Raw genomic sequence first — 22,949 nt, forward strand, 5'->3', positions numbered from 1 at the left:
GTTAAACAGCCACTAATCTACTTTCTGTCTCTATGGATTTACCTATTCTGGACATTTCATCTGAATGGAATCATACAGTATGTGACTTTTTGTGACTGGCTTTCATTTGCATAGTTTTTAAGGTTCATTTATGTTGGAGCACCTATCAGTACTTCATTCCTTTTTATGGATGAATATTATGCCATTGTATGGACAGACCACATTTTGTTTATCCATTCATCAGTTGATGTCTCTTTGGATTACCATCACTTTTTTACTATTATGATATTGCTGCTATTAGCGTACAGTTTTTGTGTGGACATGCGTTTTCATTTTTCCTAGGAGTGGAATTTCTGGATAATATAAAGTCCCACTTGTTTATTATAAAAGCAAAAATAAACAAGTGGGACCACATCAAACTATATAAAAATCCATTCTTTTGCATGTGGTATCACTTGTCGTAGCAAGAAGACATTGAGTTGCAGACATTGAAGTGAATTGTCTATCTCTTTAGGGTTTCTAAATAGACCTATTACTGTTTGGCGCCTGAATAATCAAATCTATTCTTGACGTCTCTTACAAATAACTTTATGGTTCGTAAGCGAATACTAGAAAGCAAAGAACTAGTTTAAAAAAATGTTTGAGAGTGAGCTTTATAATTCTTTTCAGGTAAAATAATGTTATTAGTTTACATTTATTGAGTATTTATGTGTTAGATGCTGTTCTAAGTACTTTATGTTAAAAAAAAATTTTATTGTCGTAACATTCCTTTGAAGCAGGTTTTGTTATTATCCCCTATGTGTATACCAGGAAACTGAGGCAAAGACAAGTTAAACAATTTTCCTAGAGTCACGTGGCTGATAAAAAATAGGACTAGCTGTGTATTTGAGCTTCTAGCAATGCTTTGGGCAGTAGCTAATGCATAGTATGTACTGCATTGTTCAATGAATGAATCATGAGATCCACTCTCCTGATAGACATGGCCTTGAACTGTGATGGTTCACAAAAATCTGTGGTCTTTCACTGGTACAGAAATAAGAGTACTGTGTGTGTGTGTGTGTGTGTGTGTGTGTGTGTGTGTTTCCATGTTTCCTTGCAAGCCAAAAGGCAGCAAAAACACAAATAAACAAGTGAGGACTATATCAAACTAAAAAGCTTCTACACAGCAAAGGAAACCGTCAACAAAATGCAACGGCAGCCTACCGAAGGGAAAAAAATCTTTGCAAGTCTGATAAGGAGTCAATACCCAAAGTATATAAAGAACTCGCACAGCTCAATAGCGTGCTCCCACTCCCCAAAAAATCTGATTAAAAATGGGTAGAGGATCTGAGTAGACGTTTTTCCAAAGATATACAGATGGCCAACAGATCCATGAAAAGGTGTTCAACATCACTAATTATCAGGGAAATGCAAGTCAAAACCTCAGTGAATCATCACCTCACACTTGTTAGAAGGGCTGTTATTACAAAGACAAAAAAAATAACAAATGCTGGCCCGGATGGGGTGAAAAGGGAACCCTTGTTCACCGGCAGTGGGATTGTAAATTGGTGCAGCCGCTATGGAAAACAGTATGGAGGTTCCTCAAAAAATAAAACTACCATATGATCCAGCAATTCCACTTTTGGGTATTTATCCAAAGGAAATACACACGCATGCGCGCGCGCACGAATATTCAGCCATAGAAAAGGAGGAAATTCTGCCATTTGTGGCAACATGGATGGACCTTAAGGTTATTATGCTAAGTGAAATAAGTCAGACAGAGAAGGACAAATACCATATGATCTCACTTTAAAAAAAAAAAAAGTCACATACAGATTGGTGGTTACCAACGGGAGGGAGGGATACAACAAAATTGGTGAAGGTGGTCCATAGGTACACATTTCTAGTTATAAAATAAATCATGGAGATGTAATATACATACAGCATGGTGACTAGTTAACAATACTGTATTGCATATTTGAAAGTTGCTGAAAGAGTAGATCTTAAAAGTTCTCGCCATAAGAAAAATTGTAGCTGTGTGTGGTGCTGGCTGTTAACTAGACCTACTGGAATCATTTTATAATACATTGGATCAGTATGTTGCACACCTGAAGCTAATGCAGTGTTATATGTCAACTATATCTCAATTTTCAAAAGCATTTCAATGTGGGGGAAAAATAAGAATCTCAGTTTTTCCTTAGGTTTTGTATACTGCAGTTAAAAATAATAGCAGAATGCTCAAAAGCATGAATTGTGCCTTATTTTCCCCCTTTGTAAGATGGCAGTAATAGTATCTCTATCAAATAGGGCTTTTGTAACAACAGAATGAGTTTGTTGATAGTTTAGAACAGTATCCAACCCATAGTGAATACTATAGATATGTTTACCATTATATGAATAACAACAAAAGTCTCATTTTTGCCTCACTCAAAGACCCTTGTGATAAATACTAGAAAAATCTTGTGCAGAACACAGTTGGTCTGTAGCCACTACTAAAGATTTTTGTGAACAAATGCTGGTTTACACATTAAGTGCCTCTGTTGTGACTTAAATTGTTACTGGGTCCAAATAAACAGCCTGTCACCTTTTGCTGTAGCTACATTGGTGATGCAGTGAAGCTTGAGATGCCCCTGAGATTGATGCTGCTTGCCAGGATGCCAAGGGCCTCAGTAGTGAGGTTTGACATTGGTTTGCCCATCCTGCGGCAGAGGATACAGTTTGTCTTTCTCCAGCCTTGAGGCCCCTTCTGCTATGTAGCTGCTTCTCACCGCCCACGGCTGCTGCTTGTATTCTCATTTCTACCTTGGCTAGTGCTACTTGCTGCCCTTTTCCTTTCTCTTTTTCTTGTCGTTTCCTTCAGCTGTCCCTGTTTCCTTCTGTGGAGCATAGCATCGTAAATCACTATCAGGCTGTGGTTGCCTTGATGTCTTCTGGTCTGCAAACTTAAAAACCCCGTCACTACTTCACTAATGTCTTTAACTGCTGCTCTCCTTGCTGGTACTTGTGTGTTACAGTTTCCTCCTTTCCTTATGGTTAGAAGGTCTAACTGACCAACATGTGTAGCCAGGTCTCCCTGAGTCCACCTACTTCAGACTTTCCAAGCGGCCACGTCTTGAGGCCAGACCCAGGTCATTGCTCCATAATGGTCTCTACATTCTCACTTGCCTCCCTCCATTTCATTTTTCACTCGTCTTTGTGCTCATCCTTGTAAACTATAAATTCTCTTAAAATTCTTCAGTGACTTCTCATTATCCTGAGAAGTAAAAGCTAGAGTCATTAGCCTAGCTTTCAGGTTCCTTTATCATCTCATTCCTCTTGGGTGAGTTTGTCATTTCTTGACTCTTGCAAATGTGCCCACCATTGAATCCAGCCACTAGTGCTCTTCTGTTTCACGATGGGGCCGTCTTCTCCCTTTCCCTTCACTTTTTAAACATTTTGTTTCTTTTGCTTAGACCATCCCCTTTTCCAAGCTCCCTCCTCCCCCCAAAATCTTGCAAATTTGAGATTAGGTGACACTTCCATTGAGAAGCCTTCTCTCCCTGTGAGTTGCTTTTTCCTATAGAATCCCATAGCATTTACCCATTTTGTTAAGTGTCTGATCTCACACAGATGCTAAGCTTTGGGAAGATAGTAACTATTTCTTATTTTTCATACCCAGAAGGCACAATTTCTGACATGTAGTAGGCACTTAGTAACTATTTAACTTTTGAGGTTACGGACACTTGAGTCCACTTAGATGATTATGATTGTGTTGCGTGGATAGACATTCTGTTATTGTTGCCTTATAATAGAGATGCTACTCTTAAAGTATGAAAAAGCCTTATTCAGTATATTTCATGCTTACAAATAATATTTGCTTATGCTCATGGAGAAAATTGATTACTAGAGTTACTTAAAATATTTAAGTATAATTATTTCCTTTATTTAGTTACAGCCAAGTTCTACTTCTGAATCTATGGATCAACTGCTAAACAAAAATAGAGAGGGAGAAAAATCAAGAGATTTGATCAAAGACAAAATTGAACCAAATGCTAAGGATTCTTTCATTGAAAATAGCAGCAGCAATTGCACCAGTGGCAGCAGCAAGCCGAACAGCCCCAGCCTTTCCCCCTCAATCCTCAGTAACACGGAGCACAAGAGGGGACCTGAGGTCACGTCCCAAGGGGTTCAGACTTCTAGTCCAGGATGTAAACAAGACAAAGATGATAAAGAGGAGAAGAAAGACGCAGCTGAGTGAGTAAACCTGGCATTTAGCGCATCCTGTTACTTACTTCACTTTTTCTTAAGGTGTCCAGGGCTTTCCAACTCAAGAATCTATCTGGACTTTCAGACTGCTTAGTAAGTAGCTCTCAACCTGCAAGTAACTGGTCTAAACAAATGACATCTTAAGTAAATTAGGTCGTTGTGCCTTGTACTCTTCTTCTGTGCTCATTTTTGCACCCCATGGCAAAAAAACAAAAAAAAACACACAAAAGTTGGACATAAGAAAAGCTTTTTCTGTAAATGTACAGGGAATTGAAAAATGACTGGCTTTTGGGAGCTATATCCCCTGGATGCTGGTCGGTGTCAACCTCCTGGCTGTGCTGCTAAGTAAGAACTGCCACTGCCAGCAAGAGAGAGGTATCAGGGCTCCTCGGAATTCACCATGTTTTCCATCTTAATTGTTACATTTGTTAAGATAGACTTAATTCTGCACATCCAACATATTATCAGTTAAATGGACTTTTTTGGTCTCGCCTCAAAACCTAAACTAAGCACTATTGATTTATTTGTTCTGGGTTCCATACAGCCCAGTTATAGCTGAACTTTTGGAATGCAGTTTGTTCATAAGTTGGAGAGTACTTATTCTTGATTTGAGGCAAAACTTTTTTTGTTAGCCATACTTCTTCCTAAGGTATGTCATGTAGGAAACACTTTGTCACATTAAAAAATACTACATGCTAAAGAATTGGTATTTAAGGATTGCTTTAAGGATATTTTATAAGGGGCTGCTATCTTTTCAGTTCAAGTATTTGTTGATTGCCTTTGAGAGAAGCATTGTATATTACACTTTTTAAAAAAATTTGTCCTGTTTGGCCAGTCTTTATTAGATTGAGGAGTGGGAAATATGTATGTTATGTGTTTTAATGAAGAGGATTAATGATCTAGAAAGAATTGTTTAAATGTAATATATCTTTAGCAATTGAAAAAAAACTGTCATGTATAGATTTCACTGGCCTTTATATTTTTGTTCTGGTTTAGGCAAGTGAGGAAATCAACATTGAATCCCAATGCAAAGGAGTTCAACCCTCGTTCTTTTTCTCAGGTAAATTTATTTCCTATTTAAAGTAATCTAACCTCTACAAAAGCAAATTTTTTAATATTAGTAATATTCCTTTTCTCATGCCTGACATCTAAATTCAGTTATAGTATTCTAAAACAGCTAGTTTAAGTTCCTTTTCTTATGGTCATTATAATAATGAATATTTTTTGAGCCACAGGAAAGATCCTTGTTTTGTCATCAATTAGATGTAATCTGGGGCAAATCTTTCTATCTTTCTGACTCAGAACTTGAAGATGATTGACTAGCTGGCTCTCAGGTTTATAGATACACTGTTAACTGTTATTCTGCTGAATTTGTAAGAAGATGGATTTATTTAAAAATCTTTCAGGGGTGACCGGTTAGTTCAGTTGGTTAGAGTGTGGTGCTGATAACACCAAGGTTGTGGGTTCCATCCCTGCATGGGCCGCTGTGAGCTGCGCCCTCCTTTAAAAATTAAATAAATAAATAAATAAATATATAAAAAAAAAAATTGTTAAACACTTTTCTCCAGTTCCTTAAAAGTCACCACTACTATGTTTATTATTGATTAATTGACAAAATTTTACTTTAACTTCCTACCAAAGTGTTTTTCTTTTATTTGGAAAATGTGAAAGTTTTTCTGTCAGCTTTTTTTTTTCTTCAGTAAAAGGGACTAAATAAAAATGAGTAAAACTTAGAAAGGTGGGGAAAATTAGTCTTCACATTGCAATAATAGTTACCTTTTCACCTTAGATAGTTGACTTTCGTTTTTGCAGCCAAAGCCTTCTACCACCCCAACGTCGCCTCGTCCTCAAGCACAACCGAGCCCATCTATGGTGGGTCATCAGCAGCCAACTCCAGTTTATACGCAACCTGTTTGTTTTGCACCAAATATGATGTATCCAGTCCCAGTGAGCCCAGGCGTGCAAGTAAGTCATAGAATTTGGTGTTCATTTACCCTCCCTAGTTATCTGTACTTGACACCAAGCACTCTGTAGGTGTGCACTGACTTGAGGCATTGAGGATGTAACAGAAGTATTGTAACATTTGACGAAGGGAAGGCATGCAGGGGTGGGCTGGGCTGGGGTGGGGTGTGTTAGTGTAAGGATCTAAATCTGAGAATGTTTTCTGGTGAGAAGGATAGTTTAGATTTACTGTGGGGTTTCTCCTTTTAGCTGTGAGTGTGATTTAATTTTTTAATGACTCAGAATCAGGAAACCTCTCTAACAATATGCAAGAGAGAGTGGTAAAATACATTCACGTTATCTTGAAAGCCTTGTCATCATTTTTTCTTTTTTATCCCTCAAGCCTTTATACCCTATACCTATGACGCCCATGCCAGTGAATCAAGCCAAGACTTATAGAGCAGGTAAAGGTGAGAATAATCCTGCCTGTGTTTGCTTGTAGTCTGCATGCTGCATGAATTAAGTAAGTCAATTTATAATGAAGTATTTGTGGTTCAGCTTTGACTTTTGTTGAGGCTGTCCATTGACTTTTGGTGACCAACATTATGTAAGGTGTTCAGATGCATTTTTTATGAACAAAAACAGAAGGAGAAATATAGTTGTGATTATTTAGGACCTTCAAAAAGGATAATTGAATTTTGAAATTTTCAGTGTTAAATTTGAAAACAGGGTTTGCTAAACTAATTTACCAAGGTTCCTGACCTTCTTCTTTTGTACTAACATAAAATTCCACCCCCCCTCAAAACCAGAATTTCTTTTAAAGCAGAGGGCAGCTTACTTCAGAAACGATCAAAATTCTACTACAGGGATGTTTCCTCATCTTTAAAATGAGTGTTTTATAATCTAGCATCCTATGCTTCTGTGATTAAAGAGACTTCATAGAAAAAAACACACAAATTTGTCTTAAAAGGAAGTCTTTTAATGTTGAAAAATGCTAAGGAGTTCCCTTTTTTGCCATCCAGGTAATTGAGAACAATTACTTGCTATTATTTTATTGACACAATAGAAGGTTGAATGATTTGTATAAAAATTACACTTCTCAATTCCTCTCCTGACATAAAAATTAGCAAGTTTTCTTCAGTGTTGTAATTTTGTGAATGTAAATAATTAAAGCTTTTAATGGTTTTTGTTTGTTTTTACACATATGATATCCTTTATCTTTGCCTTAGAACACTGGATCCTGTTGAAAGAACTCTGTCTTAGATAATTTAAAGTTACCTACTTATAGGAGTAATCTTATGCTGAGGGCCTGAAAAATTCAGGGAAGAAAAAATATTTTAGTGTTATTTTGAATGAGGTTAATATTAAGATGTTCATATATTGCTATCTGGTGTTGCTATTTTAGTGATCATTTAAAATAGTGCGATGGGAATGTCTTGATGTTAAAATAGAAAAGATAATTGCAGTGAAAGCAAGCACTGCAGTATAGCTCTCTGATGTGAGAGGTGCACTTTAACTTCAGAAGACACTGACATTTTAATAGGAGAAATGATATACTCTGAGGTATATCATAATAGGAGAAATGATATACTCTTAGTCAGTTTTATAGCAGTATTTCTAATAAGAGGACAGGTGCACTGCAAAGAACATCAGCTGTAAACATGTGCTATGCTAAGGAGATGGGAAGTGAATAGATACTGGCTTTGTCCATCATTCAGATTTGATGCTTATCTAGATTTTGTCGTATTTACTTCAGCTGTGCTTTGTTTCTTTGCCTAAGCATTTAAAACAAATCCCAGACATCATGGCATTTCATTCCTACATACCTAGTGTCTGTCTTTTAAAAGTATGGGAATTTTTCTTAGCCAGGTTGATTAAGAGCTCAGGTGGTGATAGCCTGATTCTCCCCTTCCCAATTGTAAAGTTTTCTGTTCATCTTTCATCTAATTCATTGATGATTGATGCTTAACATCATTTTTTAAATTAGGGGTGTGGTTCTCAAATTTTAGTGTGCATCACAGTCACTTCCAGAGTTTGTTAAAAACACAGATTATTTGGCCCCAGCCCCCAGAGTTTCCAATTCAGTGGATTTCGGGCATAACCTGAGAATTTACATTTCTAGTGCAATTTATAAAACCAGTTCCCAGGGGATGCTGCTGATCCACGACCATACTTTGAAAACATCTGCAGTTATGAGTTGGAAAACAGATTTTTTTCCTCCATTCACTAGAATCATTCTGTTAGGGATTATTCTTTTCAACTAGGGCCTTTTGGTATTCCTGAAGTAGTTTGTACAGAAAACTTAGGGTAAATACTTACATTTCAGTGCTTAAAATTGGCGTAAGTGCCAATTTTCAGTGAGGAGTTGGTGCCTTTGTTTACTTTCAATAGTGTCCTGTGAAATTGTTTTTTGGGTTGTTTTTTTTTTTAAGGATTGATGGGGCTCCCTTCCCCCCCTCTTTTTTATTCTCATTTTTTAAAATTTTAAATGCATGGATTTTCATATACTTTTATATATTCATTGTGTTTCATTCAATTAATTATTATTTTTGCTGCTCCCATTGTTTTATCTTTGATAAGTGACAATCTCTTCAAATTGGCTGCTGTGTCCTTCTGGTACTACTCGTTTCTGATAGCTTCCATATTTTCTGTTAACAAGGTGTCTCAGACTAATCTTTTTAAAACCCCAGATCTGAATCAGTATTCCTTCAAGGCACCCTGATTTTTTTTGCTGGGAAATAGTATTTAGAAACCATTTTCTGGTCATTGGATGTGCTTATTGCTATAGAGTTATTGTTTCTGGGCATTTTAGTGGACAAACCTAGGAAATACCACTTTTTCTTTTCCAAAATTTAGAATTCCATATGGATGTATCCAATTCAAGTTAACATTGCAAGATTTTTACCATGACTTTTTGCTTGTATCTCTTACTCTCTTACACTAAAAACCTTATAAAAATAGTAACTATATTGTCTATTTTTAAACAAATTACTATAAAGTTTAGCTTCCAAAACCAACAAACAGGTATCATTTCACAGTTTCTGAGGGGCAGTAATCCACCCGGCTTAGTCAGGTGGTTCTGCCTCAGAGTCTTTTATGAAGTCTCAGACAAGACGTTGGCTAGCGCTCTACTTATCTGAAGGGTTAACTGGGGCTGGAGGATCTACTTCCAGATTTCAGAGCTATTGGCAAGATGGTGCTGGTCGTAACAAGGCAGCTGGCTTCTCCCAGAATGAGTATTCAGAAACAAACTGAGCTAAATAGAAGCTGCAGTGTGTTTTACAACATGACCTTGGAAGTGACATACGATAGCTTCTCCCGTATGCTGTAGATCACACAGAGCAAACCTGGTACGGTATGGGAGGGACTACACAGAGGTGCAAATACCGGGAGGCAGGATCATTGAGGGCCATTGTAGAGACCGTCTTATTCACATTTTCCTGTAATGTGTATAAAATCGTTTCAAAATATTTGTTGTACAATTGTTAGACTAGAGAACAAAATTTAAGATTTCTTTGGAGTATTACTTTTCCTTAGTATCTATTTCACTAAGAATTCTTCAAGTGCCAGTTTTCAGAGTGATGAGTTAGTACCAATGTTACTTCCAAAATACGGTTTTCTAGTCACAAAGTTATGTCACCTCTTTGACATGTAGGTAGGTTAATCTGATTAAGTTTTTTTTTTCACTTGTAGAGATAGCTTTTTATTATTTTTTATATGAAAAACATTTATATACTTTCAAAGTAGAATTTATATAAAAAGATTATTCAGAGAAGTCTTGCTTCTATCCCAGCCTTTCATTTGTACTTTCTCTCAGCACTTACATCCCAGAAGGTGGATCATCCCTTCCATCGTCATCAATGGTCATTTAGAATAATTTTCTGTTTACCTCAACAGTGTTTATATTTGCAAGTATAGATCTGTTTTTTGCAAATACACATTCTGCTTTTTAAAAATAGCTTTATTTAGATACAATTCACACACCAAAAAATTCATCCTTTAAAGTATACAGTTTTCAAGGTTTCATTCTTCCTGAAGTATCCATCAGCAGTGCTTCTTTTTTAATGGATGATTATGTCAGATACTTTTTTAGCATCTATTATGGTCATATGGTTTTCCTGATTTGCTTGTTATTTTGAAGAATTACATTGCTTGATTTTTGAATATTTAACCAGTATTGCATTCCTGGCACTGGCACCTCACTTACACATTTAGTCATGGTGTATTACATTTTTTTATATGCTCCTGGATTTGACTTTATATTTAATTAAGAAGGTTTTTTTTTCTTTTTGTTTATGAGAGATATTGGTCTGTAGTTTTCTTTGCTTTGTAATGTCTTTGTATGGTTTTGGTATCAATATTTAACTTGCCATATTTAGTGGCATAAAGTTGTTCATAATATTCCTTTATCATTCTAATGTCTGTAGGATCTATCATGATACTCTCTGACTTTCATTTCTGGCATTGGTAATTTATGTCTTCCCCCCTTTTTTCTTGACCAGTTTTGCTAAAGACTTAACTAATTACTGATTTTTTTTCAAAGGCCAGCTTCTAGTTCATTGATTTTTTTCTTTCTTTCTATGTTTCCCATTTTCTGCTTTATTGACTTTTGCTCTATCATCTCCTTTCACTTCCTTTGGATTTAATTTGCTATTCTTTTTCTAGTTTTTTAAGGTGGTTCCTCAGATTGTTGACTTTAAAACTTTTCTAGTAGAAGCATGTAAAGCTATAATTTTCTGATAATTGCTTTAGCTGCATTGCCATAACTCGATGTGTTGTATTTTCATTTGTATTCAATTCAGAATGTTTTCTGTCTTATGATTTCTTCTTTGACTAGTGGTTTATTTAGCAGTGTGTTTTTAATTTCCAAATATTTGGTTATTTTCACATATATTTTGTTTTTTTATGTTTAATTCCACTATGATCAGAGAACAAACTGATATGAAATGCCATGTTTCTCATATGTTAAGTATCCATGTGCAGTTAAATCTATTTCTGGATTTTCAGTTCCATTCAATTAGTCTATCTATCGGATAAGACTACTTTCTCATCCAACCACTCCCAACATTGATTTTTTTTTCAGGTTTTCTTGACTTTTCTTTCTTGTTTATCCATATAAACTTGATATTCAGTTTGACCACTTTAAAAAAATCAGTTGGCTTTTAAAAACCTTTTTTTATTGAAAATTCAAAGATGTAAAAATAAGCAGTTAGAATAATACAATAGTATAAAAGTTCTCATCATTCAGCTTTAACAGTTATAAACTCGTGGCCAATTTTATCTACACCTCTTCCCCCCAGGTTATTTTGAGGCACATCCCAGATATATCATTTCATCTGTTTAGAAGTACGAAACTATTTTATTTTGTAATTCTAAAAGATAAGGGGTCTTTAAAAAAAACAACACTGCAATACCATTATCACACCTAAATGAGTTAACAGTGCAGTAGTTCCCTAATACAGTAGCCACCCACCCCAATCCACAGTTTACCTTTCCACAATTTCAGTCAGCTATGGTCCGAAAATGTTAAATAAGATTCCAAAACTAAACAATTTGTAAGTTTTAAATTGTGCTCTGTTTTGAGTAGCGTGACGAAATATCACACTGTCCCACTGTCTCTCCCAGACATCATCCCTTTTTCAAGCATCTCCACGCCGTATATGCTCCCCTGCCCATATGCTCCTTAGCAGCCGCCTCGGTTATCAGGTTGACCATCGTGTTATCGCAGTGCTAGTGTTCCAGTCACCCTTATTTTACTTAATAATGGCCTCAAATGCAAGAGTAGTGACACTGGCAATTCAGATATGCCAAAGAGAAGCCGTAAAGTGCGTCTTTTGTGTGAAAAAGGTTGAAGTTCCCTGCCTAATAAGGAAAGGAAAGAAATCATATGCTGAGGTTGCTAAGATCTATAGTAAGAATGAGTCTTCTGTGAAATTGTGAAGAAGGGAAAGAAAATTTATGCTTGTTTTGCTGTTGTACCTCAAACCGCAAAAGTTATGGACACAGTGTGTGATAAGTGGTTAGGTAAGATGAAAAAGGCATTAAATTTGTGGGTGGAAGACATAAACAGAAAATGTGTTCCAGTTTACATGTTGCACCAGAAAGTATTGAACCTATACGAAAACTTTAGCAAGGGGTCCATTGTAATGAGTGACACTAAGCCATTACTGCAAGTAAGGGATGGTTAGACAGATTTAGGAATAGGTTTTGCGTTTTATCATCTCACGTCATCACAAGAAGAACGGTGAGTACAGTAAGATATTTTGAGAGAGACCACATTTATGTAACTTTCATTACAATATAAAATTGACCCTTGAATAAATTAACGCAGGGGTTGGGGGCTCCGACTCCTGCATGGTTGGAAATCCACATATAACTTTTGATTCCCCCTGAACTTAACTCTAGTAGACTACTGTTGACCAAAAAAGCCTTACTGATAAAATAGTCAACTAATGCATTTTTTGTATGTTACATGTGTTGTATGTAATACTATATTCTTACAGTAAAGTAAGCTATAGCAAAGAAAATGTTATTAAGAAAATCATAAGAGAAAATACATTTACAGTATTTAACTATATTGTTATAATTGTTCTAGCATGTTTTCATGAAAATAAGACCTAGCCGGACAGTCAGCTCTAATGTGCCTTTTGGAGCAAAAATTAATATAAGACCGGGTCTTATAATATACGTATTATATAAGATCCGGTCTTACATTATAGTAAAACAAGACCGGGTCTTATATTAATTTTTGCTCCAAAAGACGCATTAGAACTGATTGTCCAGCTAAGGTCTTATTTTCAGGGAAACATTGTATTTTGTTGTTTATCTCTTACTGTGCCTAGCTTATTTATAAATTAAACCTTATTATACATATGTATGTATAGGAAAGAACTTGTATATATGGGGTTCAGTACTAACCATGATTTCAGGCATCCGGTGGGGTCTTGGAACGTATTCCCTCTGGATAAATGGGGGCTACTGTTTTTCAGTGTGTATCTTTAAAAGTTGTAGACTCTTTAAAATAATAAACAGTACCATTGTTCACACCTAAAAAAATAAATTATTCCTTGCTTGTCAAGTATCCAGAGTACAAATTTCCTTTATTGTCTTACACATTTTTTTAATAGTTGGCTTGTTTGAGCTATAATCCAAAGTCCACACTTTTCGTTTGATTGATATAGCTTTCTTAATAAGTTTCTCTTAATTTATAATTTTCCCTTAATTTTTTTCTCTTCACATCTTATTTAAATAGAACTGGTTTGTCCTATATTCTTTCACATCATCTGAATATCATGGGTGGATGGTATCCCTGTTGTGTTGTTTAAAGTGGTCCTCTATCCCCTGTAATCCTTGTAAACTGATAATAGAGAAAGAGAGGCTTGATGAGATTAGGTTGGTTTTTTTTTTTAATTAAAATTTATTGGGGTGACATTGGTTAGTAAAATTGCATAGGTTTCAGTTGTACAGTTCTGTATTACATCATCTGTATTTCACATTGTGTACTTATAACCCAGAGTCAGTTCTCCTTCCATCACCATATATTTGGCCCCCTTTACCCTCTTCTACCACCCCCCACCCCTCTTACCCTCTGGTAGGTTGTATTTTTTTAAACTTAATTTGGAATGTTTCATAGATAATGGGTATATTTTCATTAGGAGTCACATAATGTCTTGTCATCTCTTTTTATGATAATAGGAGTAACTTGGCCAAACATTTCCTACCATCATCTCGGTGTTAGCAGCTATTGACAATCATTGTCCAGCGCTACCTCCATTATTTCATTAAGAGTTGCAACATGGTAACAGTCTCTTTCTGTCATCCCTTCTTCAGTGAGTAGCTGGGAAATGTCTATAAAGAAAAACTGTATCTTGTCAAATTAATGAGTTACCATGATGTATAGTTTGTGCAAGAAATACAATTAAAATGTCCATCGTTTCAAAGCAGCTCTCAAAATAATGAGTTGATTTCTTATCCTCTACAGGGTGATCAGTGATGGTTTGTTGTTGTTCTATGAATATGAACTCATGGATTTTAACATTCAGTTTGACAGTTGGCTTTTTTTATTAGAATCACATTAAATTTTTATAAGTTAGGGGAGAATTGCTATCTTTATAGTGAGTCTTCCTATCCAAGAACAAATTACGCTTTTCCTCTTGTTTAAATATGCTTCTGTATTGTTAGTAGTGTTTTTAAGTTTCTCTTAAAGGTTTTTTTGTATTTCTTCAGCTTATGCCTCAGGTGTGTTCTTTTTTTATTGTTAATGTAAACCAGGGTCATCTTTTCCATTGCATCTTCGAAGTAGTTACTTGTGAAGTAAGTTTATGAAGTACTGTATAGAAAGGCTATTGCTGTCATGTTAATTTTATATCCTGCTACTTTATTTACTGTCAAATAACAGGCAAAGTCAAGGACTTGCTTCTGAAATGCAGCCATGGATAGTATAAAGCATATCTTTCCTACATTATAGTAGGGCCTTTGCACAAAACCACTTCTGTCTTCTTGGTACATAGTGCAGTTATTTATTTATTTTTTTTTTGCAACGTGTGAGAAAAAGTGAGTTGTGTTTGAAAATATGCCAAAGTCAGGGACTTGGTAAAGTAGAATTTCTCAGCCTTGGCACTAGTGACATTTTGGGACAGATAGTCTTTGTGTGTGGTGTGTGTTGAGGGGATAGGGGGAGGGCTGTCCTGTGCATTGTAGGATGTTTATTAGCATCCCTGGCCTCTACCCATAAGATGCTAGTAACAACCTCTCCTTCCCCCAGTTGTAACAACAAAAAATGTCCCCAGACATTGCCAAATGTCCTTTGAAAGGCAAAATTACTCCCAGTTGAAAACTATTGACTAAAGTATAATTCATTTAAATTGTAGTTTTAGTTAAGATTAAGGTAGATTTCAGTTTAGGGAAAAAACACCACCGTAAAACCAAGTGTATTTCTATACCTATATATGCAAATGAATAGAGGATAATCTAGAAGGCTCCATACAATCACTGCTGTTGAGAAAGAAAATAGAATGCAGATGGTTAGAAGGGAAATTTTGTTTTGTATTGTTGAGCTCTTTCTCTCTTAAGATAGTATTCAAGCTTTTTTTGTAGCTAGAATTTTTAATTTTAAAAATGACAGTAAACTTAAGTAGTTTTTTGAATTTTTTTTTAATATGTGAGGATCATAATCAAGTATCAAAAGAAATAGTGATGGTGAATAGGTTAAACTCAGTGAGTTTAATTAGACAAACTTTTATTTGATAAAAATGATACTTGATTTTGGGGTGGCTTTTCTTTACCAAAAGGCAATGTTTTTTTCAGTATGGGGAATCTCGAATAAATTCAGAAAAATATTACTTACTGGTTTCTCCTGTTTTCAAGTTTGCTTTTCTAAATAGCTAAAACAGTATATAACTGGCTCTCCTAAATTTTAGCAACAGTTGCTACATTTTTTAGCAAAAAATTTCAAATATTTAAAATAAAAACCAAATTCTCTCTCTAAATGAGCAGTTACTTGTATAAACAATTCTGATGATTTTATAAACATACTAAGTTACACTTTCTCTGTGCCTCATACCTTGTTGTAAGCAGTGGTTCGTGATTCCTTCCTTCAGTGGCTTGGTTAACATTGCACTATAAACCCATCACAGAAAACAGTCCGTGCTGTAGTAGACATGTGAGGAAGAGGTACCCAGAGCTTGCAGCTCGCTCTTTTAGGGGGAATTGGGAGACATTGTGGATATGACACTTGAGCAAAAATCTTAACTAGAGCTTTAACGTGGAGGACCATAGGCAGAAATCTGTGTGGAATAATAAAAGACAAAGTAATTTTTTAAGAGAGCTGTTATTTGGAACCTTGTTACATGATAGTGTGTGATGCTGTTTGAGAAAGAGCAAGAAGTTATTGAACAATTCAGTGGTGGGAAAATAGAAAGATGGAATTAAGATTAGTGTTTGGTCTATTTTGGCTTTTTTGTTGTACGTTTATTTTTCTTTGAATAACTCCAGTGCCCTTCTCTAGCACGTGCATTATTGGGCATATAAAACACGGATTATCTGAAAAGTAGTATGAAGGAAACATTTCATAATGCTGTAAGCGTCTATTACAGGGACTTGAGCGTGAAGGATCGTCGTAAAGAGTCTCTGAGGAAGTTGCTTTCAAGCTGACACCTGGAGGATGAGTCAGAATTATCAGAGCTGGGAGTAGGGAATTGGTGTTTGAGGCACGTGTGGTAGGAAACATCCCAGAGTGGCTGAAGTGCAGCTGGAGGTGGTGCAGCATGGCGCTGGAGGGGCGAGCAAGAGGGTCAGATCATGCCTGCCCTAGTGGACCATGTTCTTGTATTTTGTGCCATGGAGATGCTGTTTGCTAATACTTTGCCGTCTTTTTCTGCAGTACCAAATATGCCCCAACAGCGGCAAGACCAGCATCATCAGAGTACCATGATGCACCCAGCCTCAGCAGCAGGCCCCCCAATTGTGGCCACCCCACCAGCCTATTCCACACAATACGTTGCCTATAGTCCTCAGCAGTTTCCAAATCAGCCTCTTGTTCAGCACGTGCCACATTATCAGTCTCAGGTAAGGCTGATAGGACCTAACTCTTAATTTTTGTTCCATTTAAATAACTTTTCATTTTAACTTATAATATAGTAAAGGGGTTTTTCTTTATATCTTGTGCTTTGTGGTAAGCTGTGGTAGATAACTAAGGATTTGGGGGGCCTTTTATGTTTACAGAGGGTGCCAAAAATATATATGCACATTTTAAGAAAGGAAAAACTGTACTGTAATATATCAATATATACCAATAACAAAAGATGAATACAAGTCATGTGTATACATTTTTTTGGCACCCCTGGTTATATTAGAAGGTTGTTAAATATTTCAAAGGAAATAGCCAAGAAAAGTTTTAGAATTTTCAGAGTTGTTTTTGGAAATCTGGAAACCATGGAGTTAAGACACCTAAGTAAAATCTGTTTGCATCTATTTGATATTTTAATGTTTTTCCTTTATTTTTTGTTTGAATACAGCATCCTCATGTCTATAGTCCTGTAATACAGGGTAACGCTAGAATGATGGCACCACCAGCACATGCCCAGCCTGGTTTAGTATCTTCTTCAGCAACTCAGTACGGGGCTCATGAGCAGACGCATGCAATGTATGGTAGGAAGCACTTTGTTTGTCTTTTTCAGTGTGTGTGACTATTCTGAATTTGTTTTAAAGCTCTGAAGAGATACTCTGTGTAAGAAGAATTTGGCCTTTTATGACACTAAGGGTCAAGAATCTAAAGAAAAGACAAACCCATTTCTATCTCTGATCTGTTTTAAGTCTTGGCAAATCATGTCTACTCCCATATCTGAAATTCCTCTTGTCTTCAAATGTCTCTCCTTTAACTAAAATGTGATAAAGTGTGTAGCAGAAAGCATTTTTTGTGGGGAAGGGTATCTTTCTCCTCTTCCTTATCAGTATTATCATTTGGTATGCCCTGTGTCCTGCGTAAGGCATGCAAGAGAGTTTGGCCATAATGAGAGCACTCTCCAGCAAGAAAACCTTCTGCTTCACTTCTTGCTCCGGGAGGTCACTGGCATTATAGATTTTTATTGCTGTTTGTTACAATGCTGTTGTGTTTCTGCATCATGCTATATTTTAAGTAGTCAAAATTGTGTAATGTTAGATCTGCTTTAGATACTCGTATAATCAATGTAAACAATGGTAAAATGCAAATGAGAAGTAGTCTATATAAAATTAAATATATATAAGAATAATTAATAATAAGCAAAAATTACCATGTCAGTTTTGTAGCCGGAGAACTTTGTACAGGTCAACTTAGCAGCTGTCTAAAGTTCTAAAATAATACGGTTTTCAATGTTGATAATTTAAAACAAGATTTCCACTTAAACCTTGTGTAATATAAAATTAATGGGTTGTCCATATTATGTTTCTAAAATGCACCATTGGTACCAGTTTCATTAAGATGTAAGTTCTGTTTTAAAGTTTTCTGAGAACTCCTATACCATCATTTAGGTTTTCCCATTGGTGTTTCAGTTCTTTTTCAGGAGGAAGAGATATTTAAGTTTATTCATACAATTGAAAATGTACCATTATAAATGAAATTACAATCACATGTACCTACATGGACTTTTCATCTTTTAGACCTCTTTAAACTTTGTGAATGGCTAAGAATGTAAAAATTTTTATTTTTTTAACTTTAGATAACAGTTTATAAGATTTTGTAGGTTAATAGGAATGAGACTTAGGCAACAACAATCATCCTTCTTGTCACCCGTAACCTACCGCTTATGCTGTCTTCCTGGAGGCATGCTCCTATCACACGTGGTCACTAATTTTACATGATTAAGGACATTATTTTCATAAAGTATTTCAGCCTTAATTTTCTATATCACCACTTAAAACTTTGTATTGTGGATTATGCCCTTTAAATAAAAATTATGTAACTGCTACATTTTGGAAAACATTTATTTCAAGAAGCCCATCCATAATTGAATTGAAAAATATACTGACAGACTGATGTAGATTATGATATTGGTTATGATCTCCTGTCATTGGCTTGTCTTTAGTTGTCTTAACCAGGGCTAAGTATTATGAAATGGCACCATTGATTCCTCACACTGGCTTTCAGGCAGTTTGTATACATTTCAACAATTTTCCAGTTTGCTAAAAGCTTAGGTGAAAAGTTCATTATGATTGTTTATATATTTCTGGCGACTACATCATGATTTAACAAGTGGAAAAAACATTTCTTTCCTCCCATTTTCTGGCATACTCCTCTTGGAATAAGATCTGAAACTTTTGAGCTAAAATTTCCATTGCTTTTAGACAATAGCCATTTGTGTACCCATGCTTTTGAGACATTGTAGTAATACTGTGATGTTGAGTAGAATATTTCTTCACAATGCCAACATCTGGCTCTGTCTTTTGGATGGATGTTCATTGGTTTGAAACAGCGTGTGCAATAAATACTGTTATTTGAGGCATTAGTGGTTTTTATAACTACCGTCCCAGAACATTTCCATTTGAAAAGCAATTGGTCTTGGATCCTGAAGTCCATTCAAGTATGAGTAAATAGGAAATGTTGCAAACAAAACACTAGACCTAATGTCCAGTGAAATCTGGAATGAACTAGTCATCAGAGCCGACCGATTCTTTAATGTCAGGAGAAAGGTGCTCAACCTGATCGGAACTACTCTTGTAATTTACACGGGTTATATTTAATTGATGTCTGTTAGTGAGGACAGGCTAGGCGCAAGGCTGTGGTCTCGGTGTAAGTACAACAGAACTGTTGCATGGAAATGCTAATCGTATACTCATCTCCCTTGAACAATTTATATATTCCCAAAGGAACCAAATAGTTTGAGTATGAGTTATGTTTATTTTTAAGCTACATCCTATCTGGATTTTTTAAACTTTTTATGCAAACAAAAGAACATGCACTCAGATGCTAGTGACAATTATGTCACCTTATTGTCATTCATTAATTGGTATGGTCATAACAAAGGCTTTGGGAATAGAAAGGACCACTAATGACTGCCAAACGAGAGACTGATTATTGTTTTTAAATTTTTGGTATATTTACTATAAACATGCTAACAGATTACTGAACAGTAAAATTTTAAGAGTTATATATACTTATAAGTAATTGTTGACTTTGTTCTCTTTCTCACTATTTTACAAAGGACTTTAATCACAAATTTCATCTCTTTGATCTTAATCTAACTTTCATCATTGCCGCTGCCCCCACCCTCCTAAGAAGTTACATTTTGTTTCCTTAACATTTATTCTTCTAATTCATCTACTTTGTTTCATGGCAGGGCTATTTTCCCTTTCAGAAATAGTAATAATGAAACTACATCTACGACCTAAAGTCATCAGGAAGAGTTAGATCCAGAATCCTTTTTTGGTTTGTTTTTGGTAATTTAATGCAGATAAATTAGAAAATACAGAAAGCAAAAAGATTTAAAATGCAACTATTGTCCCTCCACCTGAGACCATCTGTTAAGATTTTGGTGCTGTTGACATTTTGGTGCATAGCCTTCCAAGTGTATTTGAACACACACACACACACACACACACACCTTTATGTAGACCATTTTAGTAAGAAATGATATCATACCCATGTTTAATATTACTGTTATTATGTTTCTAAAGTTTTGGATCAACTACCAGATGCCTAGTAAAACATCTTACAGAATAATGACATTTCTACTAATAATGATTTGCAGTATTGTTTGAGTCTTTTGATTTAAACTGGGTAAATACTGTTTTGTTTGGGTACATTATTTAATATGAAGGTTGTTCAATGGAATGCCATATTGGTCTTTTTATTAGATAATAATGTTATTCCTTTCATTTAAGCAAGTCAGCATGCAGAACTTGACACTCCAGTACAGAAGAAAAGTGTCTTTTGGTTCAGCCCTATCTTATTTAATTTTGTAGCAATGTTTAAAGTGCTTGTCATCTCTTAGAAGAATGCATGAATACAAAAAAAATTACTAAATATATCAACCTTTCCAGAAAATTAGTGAAATGCACACCTCAAAAGGCTAATTTACCTTTCTATTTCCCAAATTCAGCATGTCCCAAATTACCATACAACAAGGAGACAAGCCCTTCTTTCTACTTTGCCAGTGAGTTGGGTTTTTTATACTAATTTTAATTGAACAGTAAAACACTTTTTAAAGAATACGTGTTAAGGGAGTAGACTTGTTGAGCAATATTTTCCTTGTGCCAGACAAAATCATTAAAAATATGTATATATTAATAATTAAATAATTATTACATTTTTTAAAAAAGGAAATGTAGCCCAGCTTAAGAAAGCTGGAGGTGAAAAATTGAGTTCTTTCAGAAATTAATTTTTGCATACCAAGCAAACATGTGACTATTTTGGAAATGCCTAATGTTTTCCTTGTTCAGAGAAACTTTTTCTGAATAGCTTTTTTTTTTTTTAACCAAGTTACAAGTTTAGTATAAAAAATTTTAAATGTTAGTTTTTTTATTATCCTGGTAAGAAATTTATTCTTACAAGGATTTTAAATTGAATAGGGTTGAAAACCTAGGGAAGAAACATATCTGTCTTTGCGTGACTGAAGGTTTAAAATATTCAGGATGTCTTGAGCTTAAGCAGGAAAAGCATGACCTACCAGACATTATCTTTGGCAACACTGGCCCCCTCTCACCACCAGTGAAAAGGTAAATGATTGCTCCTAAATGGAGAAAGTCTGGGCAGAGCGTTCTTTTGGACATGAACTTGTAAGGTGTGTTTTCTCTATTTGTAGGGCAATTTTTAAATAAGGCTAGTCATAGAATTGTGGTATTTCAATAGGAAAGGAACTAACTTGCAGAAATCCTTTAGAATTTCATGCCAGTAACGTGTCACTTCATGTGAAATACTATATTCTAGGGGATATTAAGGATTAAAATTTAATTTTAGAGACTAAATTTTGAATTACTTTAAAATGACTCAATGCCTACTAAATGCCAGATTTTAGAAAGCATTTAGAAAACATTTCGACTTAAATTTTCATTAATTGTGCCATGACTTGGTATCCAAAAATAAGTGTGTACATACTATTTAGTTGGTGCTAGGAAATGTTAACAAATTTAATCCTTTAATAGATGCTCTTTAAAAAGGAGTCTTGCTGTGTATGTATATGTATATGTATATATCTACATATATACATATATATACAATTAAAGGGAAACTATGTATGTGATATAGTATGTAAAAGACAGTGTCAGTAATTTTACCATGTACTCAGTTTGAGGTCTCAAATGCAGTTATCCTCACCATCTTACTGTCTCTGTTAGTAGTGTTGGGGTTCTTTCCTTGGTAAGTAACTAAGAGGTCCTTAATCATCACACCTGAGCATTAACTGCCGCAGCACAGCTTCCTTTAAAAAGAAGTGTCAGCACTTTTTAAAAGAAACTAACAGTGGGGTTGCTGTTTGTAATTTAATTTGCTGCTTTGAGCCCTCCTCTCCCCTTTCTAAGCCATTTTGTCATGGTTTGGTCTGGTTGCCTTTTACTCCCCTTTTGAAGAGTTTTCAATTTTCCTTCACTTCCTTTTTTTCTAAATGTAACATCAAATTTAAAAGTTGGAAGATTTTGTTTTGTTTCATTTTTTAACTTTTGCAGTGCTGGTGATCTCTTATGACTTGTGCATCCAAGGTCAAAATGAAAAAACCTAGTTACAAATTAAACACACAACTTTACGGACTCAATTGGCTTAAGATCATGGCTTAGGAAACTATTTTTGGAATGTGATTAGTGTTAGGAGGATTTGAAAAATCACATGTTCAGAGTTTTAAACATTTATATCAAGGAACACAGTGAGTAGCTGGCCCAAGAAAGTGATTCTTCTTTGATTTGCTTGACCTAATTCAGGTTTCGTGAAGGCATCTTAAGTTTTTTTTATAAATAGAAGTTTAACTGACGAATAGCTAAATCAGAGTTTTGAAGAAAATCCACTTTACTTTTAACCTGTCTGAAATCTTTAGCTAAATTAATGAGCATGTATATTAAAAGCAGTTAAATGATACACTTAGTAAAGCTCAGACTTAACACCCTTTACTCTCTACTTCTCTTTTTCCCTGATTCTGTTATATTTTTACCTCATTTACTCTATTTTGGTTCCTTTCTCTTGTCTCTCTCATCTCTTCAAAACTTTTCCCCCCTTCAGCCTTTTAATTTTCTTTCTGTTCTACTTTTTTTTGGTCTCACTCATTCTTCTGGCCTTTCAATGAACCAGATCATACTTTTGTTGTTATTAGTATTGAATTGAAGCATCAGTTTCACATTTTTCC

The 22,949-nt window shown here is 35.2% G+C and overlaps 1 protein-coding gene across 26 annotated transcripts in view; it reads left to right on the top strand.

Annotated features, from left to right (window-relative positions):
• ATXN2 (ataxin 2) overlaps nt 1–22,949 on the top strand; it is a 100,407-nt gene that overhangs the window by 70,032 nt on the left and 7,426 nt on the right. For 15 of the 26 annotated variants that reach the window (XM_074321354.1, XM_074321343.1, XM_074321332.1 and 12 more), the window contains 7 exons: nt 3,887–4,191; nt 5,200–5,263; nt 6,016–6,168; nt 6,548–6,614; nt 16,526–16,710; nt 17,160–17,292; nt 20,721–20,774. In XM_074321354.1, coding sequence (XP_074177455.1) covers nt 3,887–4,191; nt 5,200–5,263; nt 6,016–6,168; nt 6,548–6,614; nt 16,526–16,710; nt 17,160–17,292; nt 20,721–20,774 — 961 coding nt within the window. The remainder of the gene's footprint in view (nt 1–3,886; nt 4,192–5,199; nt 5,264–6,015; nt 6,169–6,547; nt 6,615–16,525; nt 16,711–17,159; nt 17,293–20,720; nt 20,775–22,949) is intronic. The other 11 variants (XM_074321331.1, XM_074321350.1, XM_074321340.1 and 8 more) reach the window with 3 other exon arrangements.

The sequence above is a fragment of the Rhinolophus sinicus genome, linkage group LG16, assembly GCF_036562045.2.
Source record: "Rhinolophus sinicus isolate RSC01 linkage group LG16, ASM3656204v1, whole genome shotgun sequence".
Lineage (NCBI taxonomy): Eukaryota > Metazoa > Chordata > Mammalia > Chiroptera > Rhinolophidae > Rhinolophus > Rhinolophus sinicus.